The sequence below is a fragment of the Antedon bifida genome, chromosome 3 (assembly GCF_963402885.1).
Source record: "Antedon bifida chromosome 3, ecAntBifi1.1, whole genome shotgun sequence".
Taxonomy (NCBI): domain Eukaryota; kingdom Metazoa; phylum Echinodermata; class Crinoidea; order Comatulida; family Antedonidae; genus Antedon; species Antedon bifida.
The window spans coordinates 8,775,094-8,795,516 of record NC_136228.1 but is presented as its reverse complement, the minus strand read 5'-3'; the positions used below and the strand labels follow the sequence as shown (position 1 = coordinate 8,795,516).

The 20,423-nt window shown below is 33.9% G+C and overlaps 3 protein-coding genes across 3 annotated transcripts; 2 read left to right on the top strand and 1 right to left on the bottom strand.

The window, feature by feature from the left end:
- Positions 1–4,913: 4,913 nt before the first annotated feature.
- On the top strand, positions 4,914–6,967 carry LOC144836804 (oxaloacetate tautomerase FAHD1, mitochondrial-like). The gene is made up of 3 exons (XM_078691669.1): positions 4,914–5,087; positions 6,089–6,185; positions 6,365–6,967. The coding sequence occupies exons 1-3, from the start codon at positions 5,026–5,028 to the stop codon at positions 6,845–6,847; spliced, it is 642 nt and encodes a 213-aa protein (XP_078547795.1). The 5' UTR covers positions 4,914–5,025; the 3' UTR covers positions 6,848–6,967.
- Positions 6,968–8,096: 1,129 nt separating this feature from the next.
- LOC144836805 (oxaloacetate tautomerase FAHD1, mitochondrial-like) lies at positions 8,097–9,698 on the top strand. The gene is made up of 3 exons (XM_078691670.1): positions 8,097–8,271; positions 8,597–8,693; positions 8,839–9,698. The coding sequence occupies exons 1-3, from the start codon at positions 8,210–8,212 to the stop codon at positions 9,319–9,321; spliced, it is 642 nt and encodes a 213-aa protein (XP_078547796.1). The 5' UTR covers positions 8,097–8,209; the 3' UTR covers positions 9,322–9,698.
- On the bottom strand, positions 9,658–20,418 carry LOC144836783 (major vault protein-like). The gene is made up of 23 exons (XM_078691636.1): positions 20,277–20,418; positions 19,779–19,912; positions 19,214–19,280; positions 19,031–19,091; positions 18,430–18,593; positions 18,243–18,334; positions 17,374–17,605; positions 16,977–17,118; positions 16,744–16,845; positions 16,392–16,500; positions 16,069–16,224; positions 15,781–15,865; positions 15,487–15,543; positions 15,262–15,358; positions 14,888–14,967; positions 14,568–14,627; positions 14,169–14,247; positions 13,868–14,010; positions 13,290–13,390; positions 12,504–12,684; positions 11,972–12,163; positions 11,469–11,549; positions 9,658–11,127 (listed from the first exon to the last, which is right to left on the bottom strand). Exons 1-23 carry the CDS (start codon positions 20,361–20,363, stop codon positions 11,023–11,025), a joined length of 2,607 nt encoding a protein of 868 aa, XP_078547762.1. The 5' UTR covers positions 20,364–20,418; the 3' UTR covers positions 9,658–11,022.
- Positions 20,419–20,423: the final 5 nt, after the last annotated feature.

Sequence of the window (20,423 nt, the reverse complement as noted above, 5' to 3'; positions counted from 1 at the left end):
CGTATATTTTGGGTCTTTGTTTGCGCGATCAGGAAAAGATAGATGCATTGAAATTTGACCCATAACAATACAAATTAATAGATGGGTACTTTTAATTATCCTTTAATTAAACTAATGTGTTATTAATTAATGGTAAATAATTACGTATCGATTATGTAACAATTAATTTATACCAGATACAGTGGTGGTAATTGAATGACAAAAGAAGACACGCGTCAAAAAGGTCGCGTGCCAGTTCTTGTCGTTGTAATGGCCTAGGCCTAATCTAAAGTAATACATTGATATTACTTGCATGGGTGATTTAAATCATTCAATTTAGTTCAACTTTATTTTACCACTGATGCCCAGAACAACTCATGGGGTCATACGCATACAAAAATACAATTTTAACCATTAAATAATTAGTAATTTCATTCGTCACTGAAAGATATATAGGCTAAAAATATTATGTATATTATTGTGTTTATACGATTGTAGTGTTAAGTTAGGTAGTTATTCCATTCAAGTGATAACCTTTATAATGCAAGGCCACCAGAGCACTATTTTCATATGAAGTGGAAATATATTATTTTGTGCCAGAGTATTTCTCAATTCTGACGTAATTCGTAATTAATGTTTGAACATTTTATATATTTTTCTTTTGATGTTGCCACAACGGTGACCTTTTTTACCTGTTTGTTTATGTAAACGAGAATCATTCAAAAACATCTCTGACGTAATACACCAACGTAATATTTATAACAATATTTAAAAATCAATATTGTATGTGTGTTCAGTATATTTTATTTAATATTTAACTTTATACAGGATTACACAATCAGGTAAAAGAAACCGGGTTTGCATTGTGGTATAGTTCTGCCTGTCATAGGTACAACAACCATGGAGCTATACAATTTTATAGCTCCATGATACAACCACGGAAGAATTGGTTACATGTCCCAACGAACGCACACTTGCCAAATCTAGCATAATTTTGACCCATTTAGCATTAAGCAATAATGACTAAAAATAGCATAATTTTGACGAAATCTAGCATTTTTTTTTATCGCTTGCCACTCAGCGTATGCGTATATTATGATTTGAATTTGCAAACAAAGGATTCTGATTGATTGATTTGATTTTATTCGGTTTCAACATAAGATTACAAGACAATTTGAATACAAACAATGTACAAGCAAATACATTACATTAGAAACCAAGGATAGCCCATAAAGTCGAAGAAACTTAACTTAATTGCAATGGGGTGGTCCTTTAAAAACAGCATATAGACAACCACAACAAACGGAACAAACAAACGCGCATAACAATAATATATGGCAGAAGATATGATATATGCCAGAAGATTTAATATATGACAGAAGATATGATATATGGCAGAAGATATGATATATGGCAGAAGATATGATATATGCCAGAAGATTCAATATATGGCAGAAGATATGATATATGGCAGAAGATAATAATATATGGCAGAAGATAATAATATATGGCAGAAGATAATAATATATGGTAGTTGCTAGTTTCACTATTCATACTTCCTCCGTTCACACTATTCGTTCTTTGTTGTATTTGAATTTAATGATATCATGTCATCATCAAGGTCATGTGAACATGCCTTATGGAATTTAACAGTGTTATTGTTTTCATTTTACACTTTTCACTTTCTTACAATAATAATACAGTTACAATGGGTTACTATTCAGTGTCTACACAACCTTCCCCGCCTCTCTCCTACTACTTTCCTCGAATCGTTCTCCCCGCTCCGGTTCCCACATAATCAGGACTCAGATTACGTTGCAGAATATTTGGGCAGGGAAAATTGAGACTACTTACTTTATAGGCATATATTCACTTTTCCCTGGTTTTGGTCTACTTCGAAAAATTACATTTCGAGAAAAAGCTATAGGCTGGGCTGTTCATCAATCAGAGATATAACGTCAATAATCTTACTATCATAATTATTTGATTATAAAATTCCAACCCAAAATCCATCGTTATTATAACCAATATACAGAGGACACATTTGACCCCAAAAATGTCTTATTAATATTAATATTCAGTATCAATTTATTAAATATGGGTATATTTCATGAATGTTGGTCTTAGTTTTCAAACATTTTTCTTCACGCTAAAGTTGTTCCATAATAGGGGGTTCACTGAATAGCTACCGTGTCCCCCGAATATCAATTATTAATGATTATATTAACCCCAAAAAATGTCCCATTAATATTAATATTCAGTATCAATTTATTAAATATCATATATTTCATGAATGCTGGTCGTCATAGTTTGAAAACATATTTTCCTTTTTTCACGCGAAAGTTGTTCTATAATAGGTGGTTCACTGAATAGCTACCGTATGTCCCCTGAATATTAATTATTAATGATTATATTCAATAAAGCATGATATTCAAACATGGAGGGATAGCCTCATAAAAAGGTAGGCCTATTGGTGTTGAAGACCTATCGTTTTGATCAACAGGTGTCCGGAATTCGTTGAGGTTTTTTATTTATCATTGAGAAATGATTATTCCATGCTTTTATTAATCATTAGGATGTATTCCTTTTAATGTTTTGTTATTCATTGTTAGGCCCTATTGAAATCATTCACACTTCGCAATTTAGTCGCGTGTCGGAAATCCTTGTGTTTTTGTATCAGACGTCGTACACTTTGAAATATGGCATTGTGTACACATGAGAACAAGACACGCGCCATTTAACGTAAAACCAGGGAAGATAAAACTTCAATACTACTGTATAGGCTTACTGCCATAGAGGAAATAAATATGTATTATAATGGTTTCCTTCCACGTATTAATAATGGAGGGAAAAGAAATAATTCTGTGAACAAAATAGTATTAGCCACATATGTAACGTTATGTCGTCGCACAATTATTTATTTCATGAACTTTCAACCAAGGAGGTGGTATACATAAACATATTACATCCCTGTTTCAACTCATCTCTTAGGCCGTAATTGTTTGGTAATTGGTATAAATACACACGACATTGAACGAAAAAATAATAATTATATTATTATTATTATTGATCATCGTAATAATTTAACTTAATATTTTGGTTAATCTAAATTATAAACCTAGTTGTTTTTGCTAATATCATGCAAACTTCCCGTATATCTACTACGAATTTATTACAGGCCTATTAATATTTATAAAAATAACCGCTCTCTTACCAGAATATTTCCATTCGATATTGATTAATGAAGGCACAGTATTTTCCTTTTCAAATGTCCTGGTACCGGTATAAAGAAATATCTTCCGACGCACTCTTTGTGTATGAATAATAATAATATTAATATATTATACGGCAGCATCTATTAATACTATATAGTAGGATTTTAAAAACCTTTTTTGAAATCAGCTACCAGAGAGAAATGTTATTTTTGTAACAGACACGTTGCATTTTCATCTCTAATTGTATACGTTTAGTTTATTCAGGTTTAATCGTTTAGTTATGCTCATAAAAAAATGCATGGTTCAAGTTATTTATTGTCTGCGTATGTGTGAGAAATTTAGCCATGTGTTGTATAATCTACAAATGATTTGGATTTATTAAAAATTGTTAGAAAATGCGAACAGACCATTATGTAGGCGTGGCGTTAATATCGGTAGTCGAAAAATGGTGGCGAAATAAATCAAATAAAAATCAAAGTCTAGTCTCATTGTTAAAATTTTTGCGACAGTAAATTCATCGGTGGAAAAATCATTTTCATTTATATCATTAGCATACAGTATGCATTAATGGGAAATACATTCAATGTTCTAATAACAATTGTGAATAAAAAGAACAAGTTGGTAAAAATGAAATTAGTAGAGCCATATGCCGTCTGATTCTTCTTCTTTCTTCTTAACGTTTTCCGTCTTCCGACATTACGCTTTCCACAATTTGTTTCCATTTTTGTCTGTTTATGGCAGGATGGTTTGTTATTGTATTAGTGTCTACATGTCCTTGTAAGTCTTTCTTTATTTGATTCATCCAATTATTTCTTGGTCTTCTTACGGGTCGTTTTACTTTCTTGTTAGTTTCCTTCATTGTTTGTGAATGGGGTATCATCCGGTAATCTAATTATGTGTTCATACCATTTTAGTCTCCTTCGTTTAATTCTTTTACTCCATTCTTCTTGTTTTGTTATCTCGTATATTTTCATGTTACATACTCTATCTGTTAATTTAATATTTATCATCTTTCGCAACATTTTCCTGTAATATATATATCTATACTCTCTTGTAATTTTTTGTTTAGTATCCAGAGTTCACTGTTATATAGGAAAATAACTTTGATATTATTTTTTTTAAGTATTTTAATATTATAATTTATTATAATGCCATGTTTTTACGCCCACTGTATTCAAATATGCCATAACACACACTACCGGTGAACCTATTGCTGGTTTTCCGTGTGCACGGGTTGTTACAATTATAAATTATAAAAATTCATCACAATTGCAATGGAAATTTAACTGGTTGTTACTTCATTTATCGTTACATAATTATGGCCCCATAATAAACTACTCTACGCCTAAAAGCTTCATTTTTCCATGATTTTCCATGACTTTTTCTCATTTTGAAAAAAAAACCACGATTGGTCAATTTGTTGTGTTTTTTTCTAATACAGTAGACCATGGAGGTATAAAAATAGATTTGAATCTATTTTTATACCTCAGGAGTAGACCATGGAGAAAACAATAATTCATTTTAATATATATATATATATACATTTTCCTTCATGAGTGGACAAATATCTTAAAATGTAATGACAATACTGTATAAACAATATAAAAAGTTGCAAAAGTTGTAAGTAGGGGAAATCCCCGAATTCGTGCAATACCGGAAAAGCATATACCACATAAATTCAACCATGCGTGACAAAAAGTTACCCTGGATCGGATCGTCGATAAAAATAAAGTGTGGGCCTATAAATAACATTAACAAGATGTTTCTAAAACCATCCGGCATCGTCATATGATCTAAACTTCTTGTTTGTAGTAGACTTATTGATGTAAAAATGAGTCTGTCGAACTTTGTAGAATTGGGAAAGAAGATTGTGTGTGTTGGTAGAAATTATGCGTAAGTTTAGTAGCCTTCGTTAGTTAGCAGGTACGTCTGCCTAGCTAGGCCTAAATGTAGACTGACTGCTAGTAAACAAACACTCAGCAGACCAGTGACGTCTATCCTATCTGACGTCTATCCTACGTTCGGGACATTACTCATTTTGTCGACATAATGATACAATTATGTGACACATAATTGATTCTATTCGGACAAAAACAATTCTGTGACGACAGAATTCATTCTATGTAGACAGAATCCATTTTGTGTAGACAGAATTCATTCTGTGTCAACAAAATTACTTCTGTGACGACAAAATACATTTTGTTACGACAAAATTCATTTTGTGTCAACAGAATTCATTCTGTGTCAACAAAATTACTTCTGTGACAACAAAATACATTTTGTGACGACAAAATTCATTTTGTGACGACAAAATTCATTTTGTATCGACAAAATTAATTTTGTGTCGGCAAAATTCATTTTATATCGACAAAATTAATTTTGTGTGCTGAGCCTACTACAGAACGTTATAACATGCAAATTAGAAGGCGGAGTTTGAAATGGAGCCTCAAAGATTGACAGTTATATTAATTTTATTTCACCAACCTTCTCTACTAACACTTTATAATTACTTGATTTACCAGCAACAATCTAATATAAATGGAAGTCTTAGTTGAGCAGCAGTGAAATCAAATTTGATGACCGATACTGAAAAGAATGACACGCATTTTAAGTGTAATGATGCATCTTTATTTAAAACCCCATGCGTCGTCTATACCAAGTGTTCTTGTTATTAAAGAAATTGCTAATATTGCTTCAACATGGTAGAGACTAACCAGGCTACTACTAGAAGTGTACAAGGGCCTAGGCCTAGACTAAACTTCCATTTACAATACTTTATTTATGGCCATATTGTTTTGCAGGGAGTTACCGTCAACCAATAAATTAATAGCCTAGGTCCCCTAGATAATTGTGTATCTAAAATTTTACTAAACTGTCTTTTTACATATTTTTAGAGATCATGCTGTGGAATTGGGGAACAAAGTTCCAACAGAACCACTGTTATTTTTAAAGCCGACTACAGCATACTTACCAGAGGGAAACTCAATTAAGGTAAATTTGTTTTTATATACATTTGGTTGTTTTTAGTGAAAATACAGTCTATATAGAAACCCTTCTTTGAGACACCATCACACCCCTCTATTTATTAGATTTTATTTTCTAATATAGGTAATAATAGATAATTAATTCAGCATTGCAACATCTACAAATAATTCTTGTTAATGCTTTAGATGCCTCCTGGTTGTACAGACCTTCACCATGAAGTTGAGCTTGGAATTGTCATCGGAACCAAAGGTTCCAACATCCCAGAAGCATCAGCAATGAACTATGTTGGTGGGTATGCTCTGGGTCTTGACATGACTGCTAGAAACCTTCATGATACTGCTAAGAAGAAAGGTCATTCGTGGACGCTAGCAAAAGCATTTGACACGTCTTGTCCCATTAGTAAATTTGTCGAAAAAGATTGTGTAAAAGATGTTGATAATGTAAGATTATGGCTGTCCGTTAATGGAGATATGCGTCAAGACGGAAACACAAGTGATATGATTTTTAAAATTCCAACACTTATTAGTTATATTAGTCGCTCGATGACCCTTGAACCTGGCGATGTTATTTTAACTGGAACCCCCTCTGGATTTGGACCAGTAAAGTCTGGCGATGTCATTGTGGCTGGTCTAGACCAAGTCATGGAAATTTCTTTCACAGTCGCCTAATTTCTGATTATAAATAAAGTTTTAATAGTCTATCTGTTGGAATTTGTTCTTGGACATAACCAATGGTTAAAAATAAAGATTTGAAATTTGAAGAATTACATTCACAATTTAGTTTGTAAACCTGTTTCTTGTCACCTGATCTTTCTTTGTATAGACAATGTTGGTATATGTATACATAGGTTGATAATTATAGCATACCTATATTAAACTTACCGTCATTCCCATCTTATTAAAGCGTGGTTCCCACTAGAACGAAACGCAACGTAACGCAGCGACGTATCGACGCAAAGTTATGTATTGCGTAATCACAAGTGGGAATCGACGATGCAACATTGCTGCAAAAATCTGAGGTTTGATTTCACGCAGGCGGGGGCAAACACAATTATTGGAAGGGCATTTTCTAACGTTGCGTAGGTTGCGTTACGTTGCGTCGCTAGTGGGAACCACGCTTTAAGCTTGGTTCCCACTAGAACGTAACGCAAGGACGTAAACGCAACGCAAGCGTTTTAACCAATGACAAGCGAAGTTATAGACAGTTAGCAATCACAAGCGAATAAGCCATCGCCTGTGATTGGTCAATTCACTTGCGTTGCGTTACGTCCTTGCGTTGCGTCGCTATTGGGAACCACGCTTTAGGCCGATTAACGTGTTGGCATCATGATTATGTTTTCTTTGTATAAAGCAAAGTGTTGCAGATATTAAACCATGGAGTTTCTAAAATACTTCCTCCATGATTTATTATTTTAAATTATTTTTATATTATAATTTATTATAATGCCATGTTTGTACGCCCACTGTATTCAAATATGCCATAACACACACTACCGGTGAACCTATTGCTGGTTTTCCGTGTGCACGGGTGGCAGTTGTTACAATTATTGAACTGGTTTATGCATCATTTATCGTTACATAATTATACCTCCATAATAACAATACTCTACCCATACGAACTTCATTTCCATGATTTTCCATGGGTTTTTTTTAAAACCACGTTTGGCCAATTTGTTGTGTTTTTTTCTAAAAACAGTAGACCATGGAGGAAACAATAATTAATCTAAAATGTTATATATATATTTTCCTCCATGAGTAGACAAATATCCCATAATGTAATGAAAATACTGTATAAACAATAATATAATGTTAATAAGATGTTGTAAAAGTTGTAAGTAGGGGAAATCCCCGAATTCGTGCGATACCGGAAGAGCATACCACATTCAGCCATGCGTGTCAAAAAGTACCCTGGATCGGATCGTCGATAAATCAAGTGTGTGGGCATATACAAGATGTTTCTAAAACCACCCGGCATTGTCATATGATTTAAACTTCTTGTTTGTAGTAGATATATTGAAAATTGATGCAAAAATGAGTCTGTCGAAATTTGTAGAATTGGGAAAGAAGATTGTTTGTGTTGGTAGAAATTATGCGTAAGTTTAGTAGCCTTATTAGTTAGCAGTAGGTCTGCCTACCTAGGCCTAGTGATAGGCCTGACTGCTAGCAGCTAGTAATAGTAAACAAACACTCAGCAGCCCAGTGAGGTCTATCTATGATGGAGAAGCCGCCGAGTAGCTTGCTTCCACATGGTAGAGACTAACTAGGCTACTACTAAGTGTACAAGGGCCTAGACTTAACTGCCATTCAATGCAATTCTTTTTTGCCGTATATGCAGGGAGTTACCGTCAACCAATAATAGCCTAGATAATTTTGTATTCAAAATTGCACTAAATAAATTGGTTTTTACATATTTTTTAGAGAACATGCTGTGGAATTGGGGAACAAAGTTCCAACAGAACCACTGTTATTTTTAAAGCCGACTACAGCATACTTACCAGAGGGAAACTCAATTAAGGTAATTTTTTTTTTAAATACAGATTCCCTTATTTGGGACACCATCACACCCCTCTATTTATTAGATTTTATTTTCTAATATAGGTAATAATAGATAATTAATTCAGCATTGCAACATCTACAAATAATTCTTGTTAATGCTTTAGATGCCTCCTGGTTGTACAGACCTTCACCATGAAGTTGAGCTTGGAATTGTCATCGGAACCAAAGGTTCCAACATCCCAGAAGCATCAGCAATGAACTATGTTGGTGGGTATGCTCTGGGTCTTGACATGACTGCTAGAAACCTTCAAGATGCTGCTAAGAAGAAAGGTCATCCGTGGACGCTAGCAAAAGCATTTGACACGTCTTGTCCCATTAGTAAATTCGTCGAAAAAGATCGTGTAAAAGATGTTGATAATGTAAGATTATGGCTGTCCGTTAACGGAAATATGCGTCAGGACGGAAACACAAGTGATATGATTTTTAAAATTCCAACACTTATTAGTTATATTAGTCGCTCGATGACCCTTGAACCTGGCGATGTTATATTAACTGGGACCCCCTCTGGAGTTGGACCAGTGAAGTCTGGTGATGTAATTGTGGCTGGTCTAGACCAAGTCATGGAAATTTCTTTTACAGTCGCTTAACTTCCGATTATAAATAATGTTTTAATAGTCTATCTGTTGGAATTTGTTGGCAGGTATTGAGCTAATTCTCATTTGATTGGGTATTATTAGCCAAATAACAGATTGTTTTTGTGCAGGTTCCAGCTGCAACAATTCCTAAAATAATTACAGTACCTGCAGAATAAATAATACAGTATATAGAAAATATGTTGTTATGGATACTATTAAAAACAGAATACAGGCAATAATGTTTTTGAAAATAAATCTACGTTTTATTATTTAATTATCATGCATAATAATGTATTGATATGTAGGCAACTCAAATGTATTCACAATAATATAGATTGTACACTGGTATTTCTTTTGAACTGTGGTCAATAAAAGAATTCAATTCACAATTTAGTTTGTAAACCTGTTTCATGTGATCTGATCTTTCTTTGTATAGACAATGTTGTGTACATTGGTTCATCATTATAGCATACCTATATTAATTTTTTTTTTCACAATAAACAACTGAATACATATAAATCATATATATATAAAATATAAACTTATAATACCACTATTATCACAAAATATTACAGTCAAACAAATATAAACTCAATATTGCATAACATATTCTCTATGCTTCATTACCTCTTGTTTACCAATAAGCATGCCATGCTATCGTTACCAATGTTGGATTTTAAGATAAACTTTTTGCTTTGCAAAACTTGGTGCTTGAAACACTACACTACAATTATTATTTTTTTTTTATATTTAGGCAAATTGCCAAGGATAACCATAAGCAAATTCATTCACAGTGGCAATCCTGTTCACAATACACTACATATAGACAAGATGCTCTACGTAAACAATGTCTTATTACAAGTCTTTAGGAGTGGAGTTGTAATTTGTCATTAGAAAAAATCCAGGAAATATATGATGGGACTTGAACCCAAGACCCTTGTATTGGTAGTCAAGCATCATAACCACCAAGCCACAACACAAATAATAGTGCTTAAAATAGTGTTTTATTAGCATTTTTTAATATTTTTTTATGACATAATGTATTTTTTTTAAAAACTTAACATTTTATTTTATTGTGCATTTTAAGAAATGTTATGCTACTATATTCAGACTTTATCAGCTGTTGCCTGTTCCTGTTATTTACCATACTGTATGTGTTTTTTTTAATTTAAAAATTGTATTTTTTTTCTAAATAATTTCTTTTTTTTTCAGATGGGTTTTAAGATTAGTTTCTAAGTAACACATCTGTGAATGCTGTTATTTCTTTACATGGTGGAGTTTCTGATTTTTTTTTCTTCCATTGATTTTTTCCATAAAACGATACTGCATGTATATATCTTGTACAAAATGGTTACTTCTATTGCAAAATACAGTTAATGATACAAAAATAAATAGACTACTCTTACTACTAAAGCTCTGTCTACACTATCAAACTAGTTTGACAAAAAAAAAGTGTAGTAATATGACATCATCATGTTCATAGATGGGAAGATCACATTTTTTGGTCACATAAAGTTTGATAGTGTAGACAGAGCTTAAGGTTAAATAATATATGAATAAACATTTTATTCTCCGACATAAAACAGAATATAATATTATAATATATATATATATTTCTTTTTGTAAACTAGGCCGCAATTCCTAAATCATAGGATATAATTTTGGTTAAATTTAAACAAGTTTCAATTTCAATGTATTTACTTGGCGTACATTTCACTTAGTACCAATGAGACCGTGAGCCGTATTTAAAAGGTTGATGGGATTGTTGCCATCGGTGATAAAAGTGGTCTCAAGTCCAAGTGCTTTCAGCAACTGAACCTGGAGAAAGAGAAATAAACAGATTAGCATTCTTGGTGGTTGTTATGGTTTTGGTCATCAAGATGTTTTTATCTATTTCATATGTATCCAACAGCGAGCACAGACTCGCCAATTACAGGATGGATTATGGACTATTTTATAATTGATTATGCTTATAAACTAAGTCTCATTTGAGGCTTAGGGAGTGGAGTTACAACCCTGGCACTAGGTCTAGGCCTTGGGATTGGAAGGCAAGCATGTTAACCACCAAGCTACAACTCCACTTGTCATGGTAACTGTAATGGTTGGAAAAGGCACGGAGGATGCAGTCTGTATGAATGCATGTACCCTATCCTCCTTACCTGCATTTCTGGTCCTGCGACTGCTATACCTGATATTGTATCTGCTCCCAGAGTATCAACAATCTTCTTGAACTTGGATACCTATTTTTAAAAACAACATCTTAATTTTAGGTTCGGTATGAATTGAAGAAGACTGACATTTGCTGGACACTGTCTTCGCAATAAAGAAGAAATCATTGCAGATGTTCTGCTGTGGCAGCCAAAACATGGGCTTGCAAAACAAGGAAGACCAGCACTCGCATACATTGATGTTTGATTGATGTACTAGAGGCAGATAATGGTATGCAGAGAGATGAACTGGCTGTCACAATGGCAGATAGAAAGTTATGGAGGAATCTAGTCATATAAGTTTGGGTATGTCCCGGACTAAGTAAGTACAGTAAGTAATGAATTATGAAGAAATAAATTATGAAAAGCCCAATAGTCTGTTAAAACAAACTGATAAATATAATTGAATGAGGAAGCAAGCTGTTTGGCTTGGTTTCCCATGTATTTAAACTTGCCTCAATTGATGTAAGACGTTTAGCTTTATTGGTTTCAAGATTATTTTGATCTCGAACAGTGGCGAGTTCTAAGTCGCGAAGCATTGTTGTTGTGTCCAAATCTGATGCGTGTAAAATCTCCTCGGCCTGAGCCTTCAGCTGGGCGGCTACTATTTCACTCTGGCACTCAATGCGAAGCTTTTCTGACTGGGCCTAAAGATAATTGTGTATAATAATATAATTTTTTTTCATATTTGTTAAACTTTAACATTTTAACATGTTTCCATTATTTTATTTTTCACCAGTCAATGTATCAGTTAGGATTAAAGAAACCATATTCCAGTCCGCCCTCATCTCCTCAAAGTTGAACTGGTACTACAATTTTCTCGTCAATTATCAAGCATAATCACTTTTATCATAACTTTCAGTTCACTGAAAGTGCCAAAATAACCAGGCCCATTGCAGCTACCCCTGGATCTTGACAGTTCCAGCCAAATAGGTAAATGAATGCCAAACAAGTCCCATCAATGTCAACTACAAACAAAATGTTTACCGATGCTTCTGCCTTAGCCTGACCACTTGACTCAATAGCGGCTGTCACTGCTTGTAGAGAATATAGCTGACATCTTGCCTTCTCTGCTTCTTTCTCATTGGATAGTTTCTGACGTTCTAATTCACCTCTGGCCTTCTGCTCCATTCTGCTTGCCTCGTGCTCTGCTGATGCCTCAACAGATCTTTACAAAGATTGAAAAAAAAAACTTCTACTTAATCTTGAATAAAATCTTTCATATTCAAAAAACTTTGTTTTATCTGGTAAAACAGTTCACAGTTTGGTACTGTATCTAAATATTCCAGTAACATTGTCATATTTTGTAATACACCATCTCATGTGTTTCAATTGTAGATCCTATGTAATAGGCCACCTTCCATGATACAGTCACCACATAACAAGCATGATATGCTGTGTTTATGGAATGTTTATGATACGAGTGATGTGTGTACTGTATGCAGTTAAACCTAGCAGCTGTTAAAGTACTGTAGTTGCAAAAGTCCTCTGAATATGCTTAGACCTAACAATAATCAGGGCCTTAAACAGCATGAGTCGGACAAGCATCATCTGAAATTTCCAATTTTCACTCCCATCTTCAACACAGCTTGTATACTTATATAATTAATATATATAACATATTTTTGTCCCCACTTATTTTAACTGCTCACTAGGCCTTGATAATAATTGGTGTCTTCAATTGCATATCATTCACCCACTTTTAAAAGTAAAGAACTGTCACACTCGCTGTCACAATGGATTTCTTTGTATTAATGGAACTTTCATACTCACCTTGTTGCTATTTCAATTGCCATTTGAACAGATTTCATCAGACTATCTCTCATATGCTTGTCAACAGGCTCAATACTCTGTACGTCAACATTGGTGATCACCTTTCAGGTAAAACAATTACTAACAAATTAGTGTATCTCACTTAAATCTTTCTAATTAAGACTACAAAGAAACAACAACTAAAACACTTAAAATACCTTCAAAATATACATAGAACCTATCCTAAGAACCTAACGATGGGCAATATACATATGTCTTCGCAATAATGGACAACCCTTAATCAGTGGACATCTATTAAAGGAACACTTTGTAGGTTCCAAAGGTGTCCCCTTAATAGGGGTTCTACTGTAATAGAAGATAATTACGCATTTGCTAAATTTAAGACATTCCAAAAGTGTAGAAGACATCACTGCTCCAACAGGGGTCATAGAAGGGTCATAAAGGTCATGTGCATCAGAAAAACATTGGTATTAAAGAAAGCATTAAAAGGTACAGAACCATTTTAAAAGCATTATTTTGATTCATCAGAAAAGCATAAGTAGTAGTTATAATCATATATATAAAATGTTATGTTTTACCAGTTGATTGGCATCAAAATAGAGTCTATCTAACACCTTTCCATTGTCATCCACACCAAACACAGCAGCTCGTATTATCTTCACTGAAAACTTGTGGAATTCATCGAAACGAATGCGAGATACTGCACCTCGAATTCTGCCTCCTAAGAGTGAATTTATAACAAGTCTGGTAAGTTTAGTCATGTTTTTTTAAGCTCTAGTGATAACAGTTGTTCAGATGTGATTGTGCTCAAGTATGATAGCTTAATATAGCCACCCACTCACCATTATTATTTACTTGATTCACTTATAAAAGACTTACCAATCTCACGACAAGCAAATCCTATAAAATCTGGAACAGAAAAGATAGCCTGCTCTGACTTTTTGTCGCCTTTTTTGACCTGTAAAGTGTTAATAGTTAATGGACATTGAAGATATAATCTTAGAATTCTGAAAATAATTCAATATTTTAAATACAGTAGAACTACGGGGACTTAATAGGGGTTACCCCTTAATAATGGCTTCGCCTTAATAATGGCTTCCCGCTTAATAATGTCTTCCCCTTAATAGGGTTACATCTTAATAGGGGTTTACCTGTAATAGGGGTTTACTGTAATAGGGGTTACCCCTTAATTGGGGTTTCCCCATAATACAAATGTCCTCTAAACCTGTGTGTTCCAAAGGAGGCGTTCTACTGTAGTAAAAAGCCAACAATTTATACCTCAAAATGATTATTGCAGGCAATCTTGATTCGCAGTCTTGCATGGTCTGAAGTTTCTACCTGAAAAATTTATTTCCATCATAATAACATGTTTATTTTATTCTGTCATCAAAATTCTTTGTGATATTTCTTAACCATGACTTTTATTGGTCATTAGGTCATCAAGACAGGGATGGTACACAAATGAGACAGAGTACACGACTATGATGCATGGTACGTGTATTCTATCTAAATTCTACAACCATCATAGTAAATTAACGTCTCCTTTGTCTATCGTCCCGAAACACCGAGCTCGCTATTTTGTGGCAACAGAAATTTACCTCAATGATATCTGTGATGTAGTCTGGACCGAGCATTAGGCAGATTGTTTGAAGTGCATTCTCTCGTTTTGGCTTGCCAGCTGTAAGATTATAAATAGTGAAGGAGTTAAGAAGACCTGTACATCAGATATAGTTCAGCTAGGAAACAATGGTGTGATGTCCAAGCTATCTTGTGAATCCATGTATGTGAATACCAGGTAGAATAATAATATCATTACGCTATATCCATAAAGCTGTTTCATTTCATTTATTCATGGTCAAACACAGTAAAATATAGTTGAAATTATTTCCATTTTTTCAAAGGTAAAATTCACAAACATACAAAAATGAGTATTTACATATTCTTGAATAGAAAAGAATGTACTGCTACTTACCACTAAGGCTGAGAATATTAAAGTCTTCATGTGGGCCTAGGATTGCCATATCAGGACCAAACACAACTCTGCCAGTCTTCTCTTTGTATTTGTAAACCTAAAATGGTATTGGTAAATGTAATACAGTACTGCTGTCAATTTAATAAAATAATATTGTAATGGTAAAATAATATAAATCAGTACTATGTATTTGAGAAATTTTCAAAATTTTTATTCTAACAATACCTGAACAGCTGTGTTTCCTGGGCAACGATATGTAACGACTCTAGTTTTATCTCTTCCCTAGAAAAATAAAATATTGTAAAGAAAAATTAAATCTTAGTTTATTTATTTCATTTGCAATGGATTGAAATCATCTACTCTCTCCCCAATATTATGCGACACTGCATTGTACACACAGACAAGCTACCACAGCCTCTCAAGCCATAGGTAATTCACTATTTAAAAGTACGCCACAAAAGTCATAACAAAAACATGAATTAAAATGGCTCATCAATTCAACAACATAAGAATACTTACCTTTTTACTAACATATTGTGGATCGATAGATGCTTCAAAATAAGCCATTTTGCGAATGTCATCAGCGCCACATCCACCCCCATTTCTGAAATAGAATGCTTTCATTTTTAACACAAGAAACCGATATATATATCTCACAGATATACAGAGTATAATTGTTACTACCTAACTGCATACTTTTATGCAAGAATACAAGAAAACAAATTGTGGATTAAATATAAATAATATAATGCTCAAAATAGAAAGCGGGAAAGGGCTCACTAAACTTTAGTTCCATAAAAAGCTCACTTTAGTATTTCTTCAACTAGTGGTAGTAATTTTTTTTCCCACAGCTCTTCATATTCCTCGAGAAGATACAATTGAGGACCCATGACAGCTCGAATCTTTCCCGTTTGTAAATGTCGAATGTAGATTCCTTCATTTTCTGCAAGAGAGATGGCTTTCCTGAAAGGTAAAATAAACAAACACTGTTTAAAATTAATATCAATAATATAAAAAAAACAAAACAACGAAAAAAGAATCTAGGCCTACTGCATGAAATAGAGCATTAGCTTTCTTAACCAACTAATCAGAACTCAGCTGCTAACTCAGCTATTGAATGGCAAACTAACCTTACAAAGCTACGGTCGTCTTGTTCCATCACATGCACTTGAATGGGTGGTATGTATGATGCAGGCCCTTTGATCATCCATCTGTCCCCAGCCTTCCTTGATGGTTTACCTGCATATAGAAAACAATACATAGGTCGCATATGTCATGCCTCTAGACCAAGCATACAGATACAGTACATACAACAGGTTTGCAGGGGTTGAATAAGTTTAACAAAAAGCTCTGTCTACACTATCAAATTTTATGTAACAAAAAAATGTGCCCATATATGGACATGATAATGTCATATCACTACTATATTTGGGCACATCACACTAGTTTGATAGTGTAGACAGAGCAAATTCTTGTTCATACCATGAACTGCATCATCAATGAAATCTTCAATTGCCAGCAAAACAATCGCCTCATCTTCCGATAGTACAAATTCTTTTTGAATACCCTCTGGAATTCGTTCATCTACAATAAGAGAATACAAGATGGAAGGTCTTCTTTACATGGTTCAAAACTTTCAGATAAATAATTTTAGGGATTGGTATATTATTTCTTGACTCAAAAGTGTATATCAATCAATAACCAAAAAACCTTACTTGGATTGAGGAAGAAGCTTGTAACACCCTTGCGAAGTTCTTTTTGTCCTAGTCTCGGCCTTCCAGTCGAATTCACTGGATCGTGAATAACACAATATTCACCTTTAGCTAAAACTTGCTTTGTTACAATGTCTGCCACAACCTGTAAACATGTAATTATAATGATTTGAAATAGCTGCAACCTGTTAGTAACATATCGAACATGTCACTGTTTGTATTCACTTTGTAAGACAAGTAAACTGAAAAGTGTTTTTCTTTAGCTCAAAAAATTGACCCAGTGTTTTTGATTATGTTTTAGATAATGGTTTTAACAGCCAGAAAATATGCTAGTTCTATGCAGTTAACCATTCCTCAAAGATGTAAGCTTTTCATATTTTTTTTTATGTATTTGCAATACCTCTCCAATCTCCGGAATATATGCCTCAATATCGTCTTTCGTGATCAACCATGTTTGGCCTGACTTTCTTTCACGGCCGAGTGCATCAACACAGGTCTGCTCAGCAACCATGTGTAAGCCAAGGTTGTCGTTTAGAATGTACGCTTTGACTTCTTCCAAATACTCCTCATAGACACCAGGAAGGTATGCTCCTGGTGTCCTAACTAACCACATCTCATCTGTTACGCGATTCCTGTGTTTAAAAAAAGAGGTGAACTTAAACTGCACAAGAAAATAAAATTGCTCAATTAACTGACAGATATCCACCATATTTAGCACCTAAAGCTCTGTCTGTCTACACTATCAAACTTTATGTGACAAAAAAAATGGACATGATGATGTCAAGGGCGTGTGGCGCAGTGTGTTGTTCGATTACTGATAGTGAGATCACTGTAGGCAAGATACTTTACTTACATTTGCCTCTCTCCACCCAGGTGTATAAATGGGAACCCGGTTAGATCAAAACACAACTTTGCGCTGATTACTAGCTGCATTAGGGGAGTATGTTTCCATACATGTTTGATCCCAAAAAATTACTGGAGAATGATGTTCAGCGCTTAGAGGTTTCACAACATTAGGCACTATATAAATCCAGGATATTATTATTAAGCACTACCATATTTGGGCACCATTACACTTTTTTGTCAAACTAATTTGATAGTGTAGATAGTGTTATCAGCTACTGGTGAATACATACTGCAGACAATATTTACTTTTATTGTGAAAGAACAAGGTAGGAAAAACAATAAAAAGAATTCAAACCCATATTAAACCACTTACTGCAGAAGTTTAAAAAGAGAAAATCAAACCAAACAGTAATGTATACTAACTTTCCATTTTCATCAGTAAAATCTTGTACAGCTCTCATTTTTAGTGCATGTCCTTCCTTCACGGTAAATGGTTTTATAATCCCCAAAATTTCCTGGAAAAAAACCAAGGTTTGAAATTAAATTCAAAAGTACTGTAGCCTACATTGCTTAAAAACATCTGTCTTTGTAAAAGTTTTTAAAAACTTACTACATTGGGGTTTGGGTAATATGTCAATGGACCAATAAGCTGAAAGCAATCACCAGCGGCACGGTGAAAATCGCCATCCTGGTGATCCAGAAGAACTTGGAGTCTAATGGCATGATTTGATTTAACTACTGGTAGAGGACGCATCGCTTTTGAATATGAACCACCTGAAAAGACACAAAAACAAACTATAAATCTATGACACTTTCAACTTTTATCAATCCAAAAGTATTAACTATCTTTTACCTTGCATTCCTTCCATTTTTTATATATACTATGTTTTGTAGATAGTTACCTTTTTGTAAATGTGTGTGTACTAATGTAAATTACTTTGTTAGTTATCTTTGAATTATTTTTATTGTAAATGTTCTCTACTGAACCACTTTGGAAATGATTTAGCACTGAGTGAAAGTGTCATCCAGTATAAAGACAGAATAAATAATAATAATAATTATTACATTGGAGGGGTTGAAACCTATTAATCTGTGTATTGAAATTATTTTATGCTTGCTTCATTTCTATATTTCGCTTTACTAATTTCACAACCTGAATACATAGGCTATGTAGGGTAAAAAGTAACAAATTTAGTAATGTTGTAATTTACCTTTAGAGATATATTCTTCAGCGTTGACAAGGACCTCACCTGGATACAGAGGAAATGGTGCCTAAAATGATAGAAAATGAAATGAATTTGCTCTGCTTTGACACAACATACAGAAACCAGACACAATGATTGACATGCTCACTTAAGAGAAAAGAAAGAAACCAAACTGTTTATATCATTTACCTGGTGAAATCGAACATCAAAATGGCCATGTTCTACCTCACATTGTTTACCTTCTTCTTCCTCTTTTCTAAAAAAACAAATTATGTACCAAAATGTGTTAAATGTGTGTTGTTAATTGTTAATTAAAAATTACTAATAGTGGTTCAGTCCATGTGATTTACGAAAGAGGTCGGGGTGGGTGAAAGGGAGGGGAACCATATAGGGTGAGGATGAAACCTTATAGGGTGAGGGTGAAACCTTATAGGGTGAGGGCGAAACCTTATAGGGTGAGGGCGAAACCTTATAGGGTGAGGGTAAGGGTGATTTCTCATCATCTCATCTTAGACTTATCCATGGTGCTCCTACTTTACACACAAGAGTATGAAACTATCGGTAACCGTACATGTAATTTAAATTTTCCTAAACTATGCTTGTTGGTTGTCTCATCGCATCGGCACAGGTAACAGCTACATAGTTGATAACTTGCATAGAAAGTAAATTACATGCACAGTTGACCGTGCTGATAGTCACTCGCAGTACGAGAGTATTCAGAAATGTAATTTTTTTTTGTTTTTTATTTTCTTACTTGACGGGGTTTTTAATAGTGCAATAACAAGCTGGTGGTAAAATGATACAAGACAGCGGTCCAGCTACTAGTTTCTCATTTGATTGCAGAACAAGACGTTGAGGACCGGTCTCAAGATGAGTAATGTTGGTTGACTGAAATAGAACAAAAACAAATTTGTGAAATGTCAATAAAACGAGACAGTGAATTGTTTTGGTCGGACCAGATTTATAAATTAAAATAATGATATAAAAGAAGACTATTTATTATGATTGATATTGCAATGCATTATAATTCAAGACAATGCCAATATGGTTCGTCTAAATATATTAATAAAATATAATATGCCGTAATTTATGTGACTAGTCTAGGACGAGGTAGTAGCACCTCATCCAGCAGGAAGCCACTTTCTTTTTCCCCATCATAGTTGTTCTGTTGAATGTTGTTCAACTACAAAAAAACATAACACTGTCCAACAAACTGTAGGCCTATATGTAGAGTACGCCCTAGAAATCATACCAAATCAAGAACGTGCACAAACTCTGTAGGGCCTATTCCTATCATCTGCCCATTTATGCTGATTGAATCGCCTACAAATCTCTGCATTTTGCGTTGATTTTGTTGCAGTTTGTTATGTGTCACTTTTTATTTTGTTTCCTGTGTTTT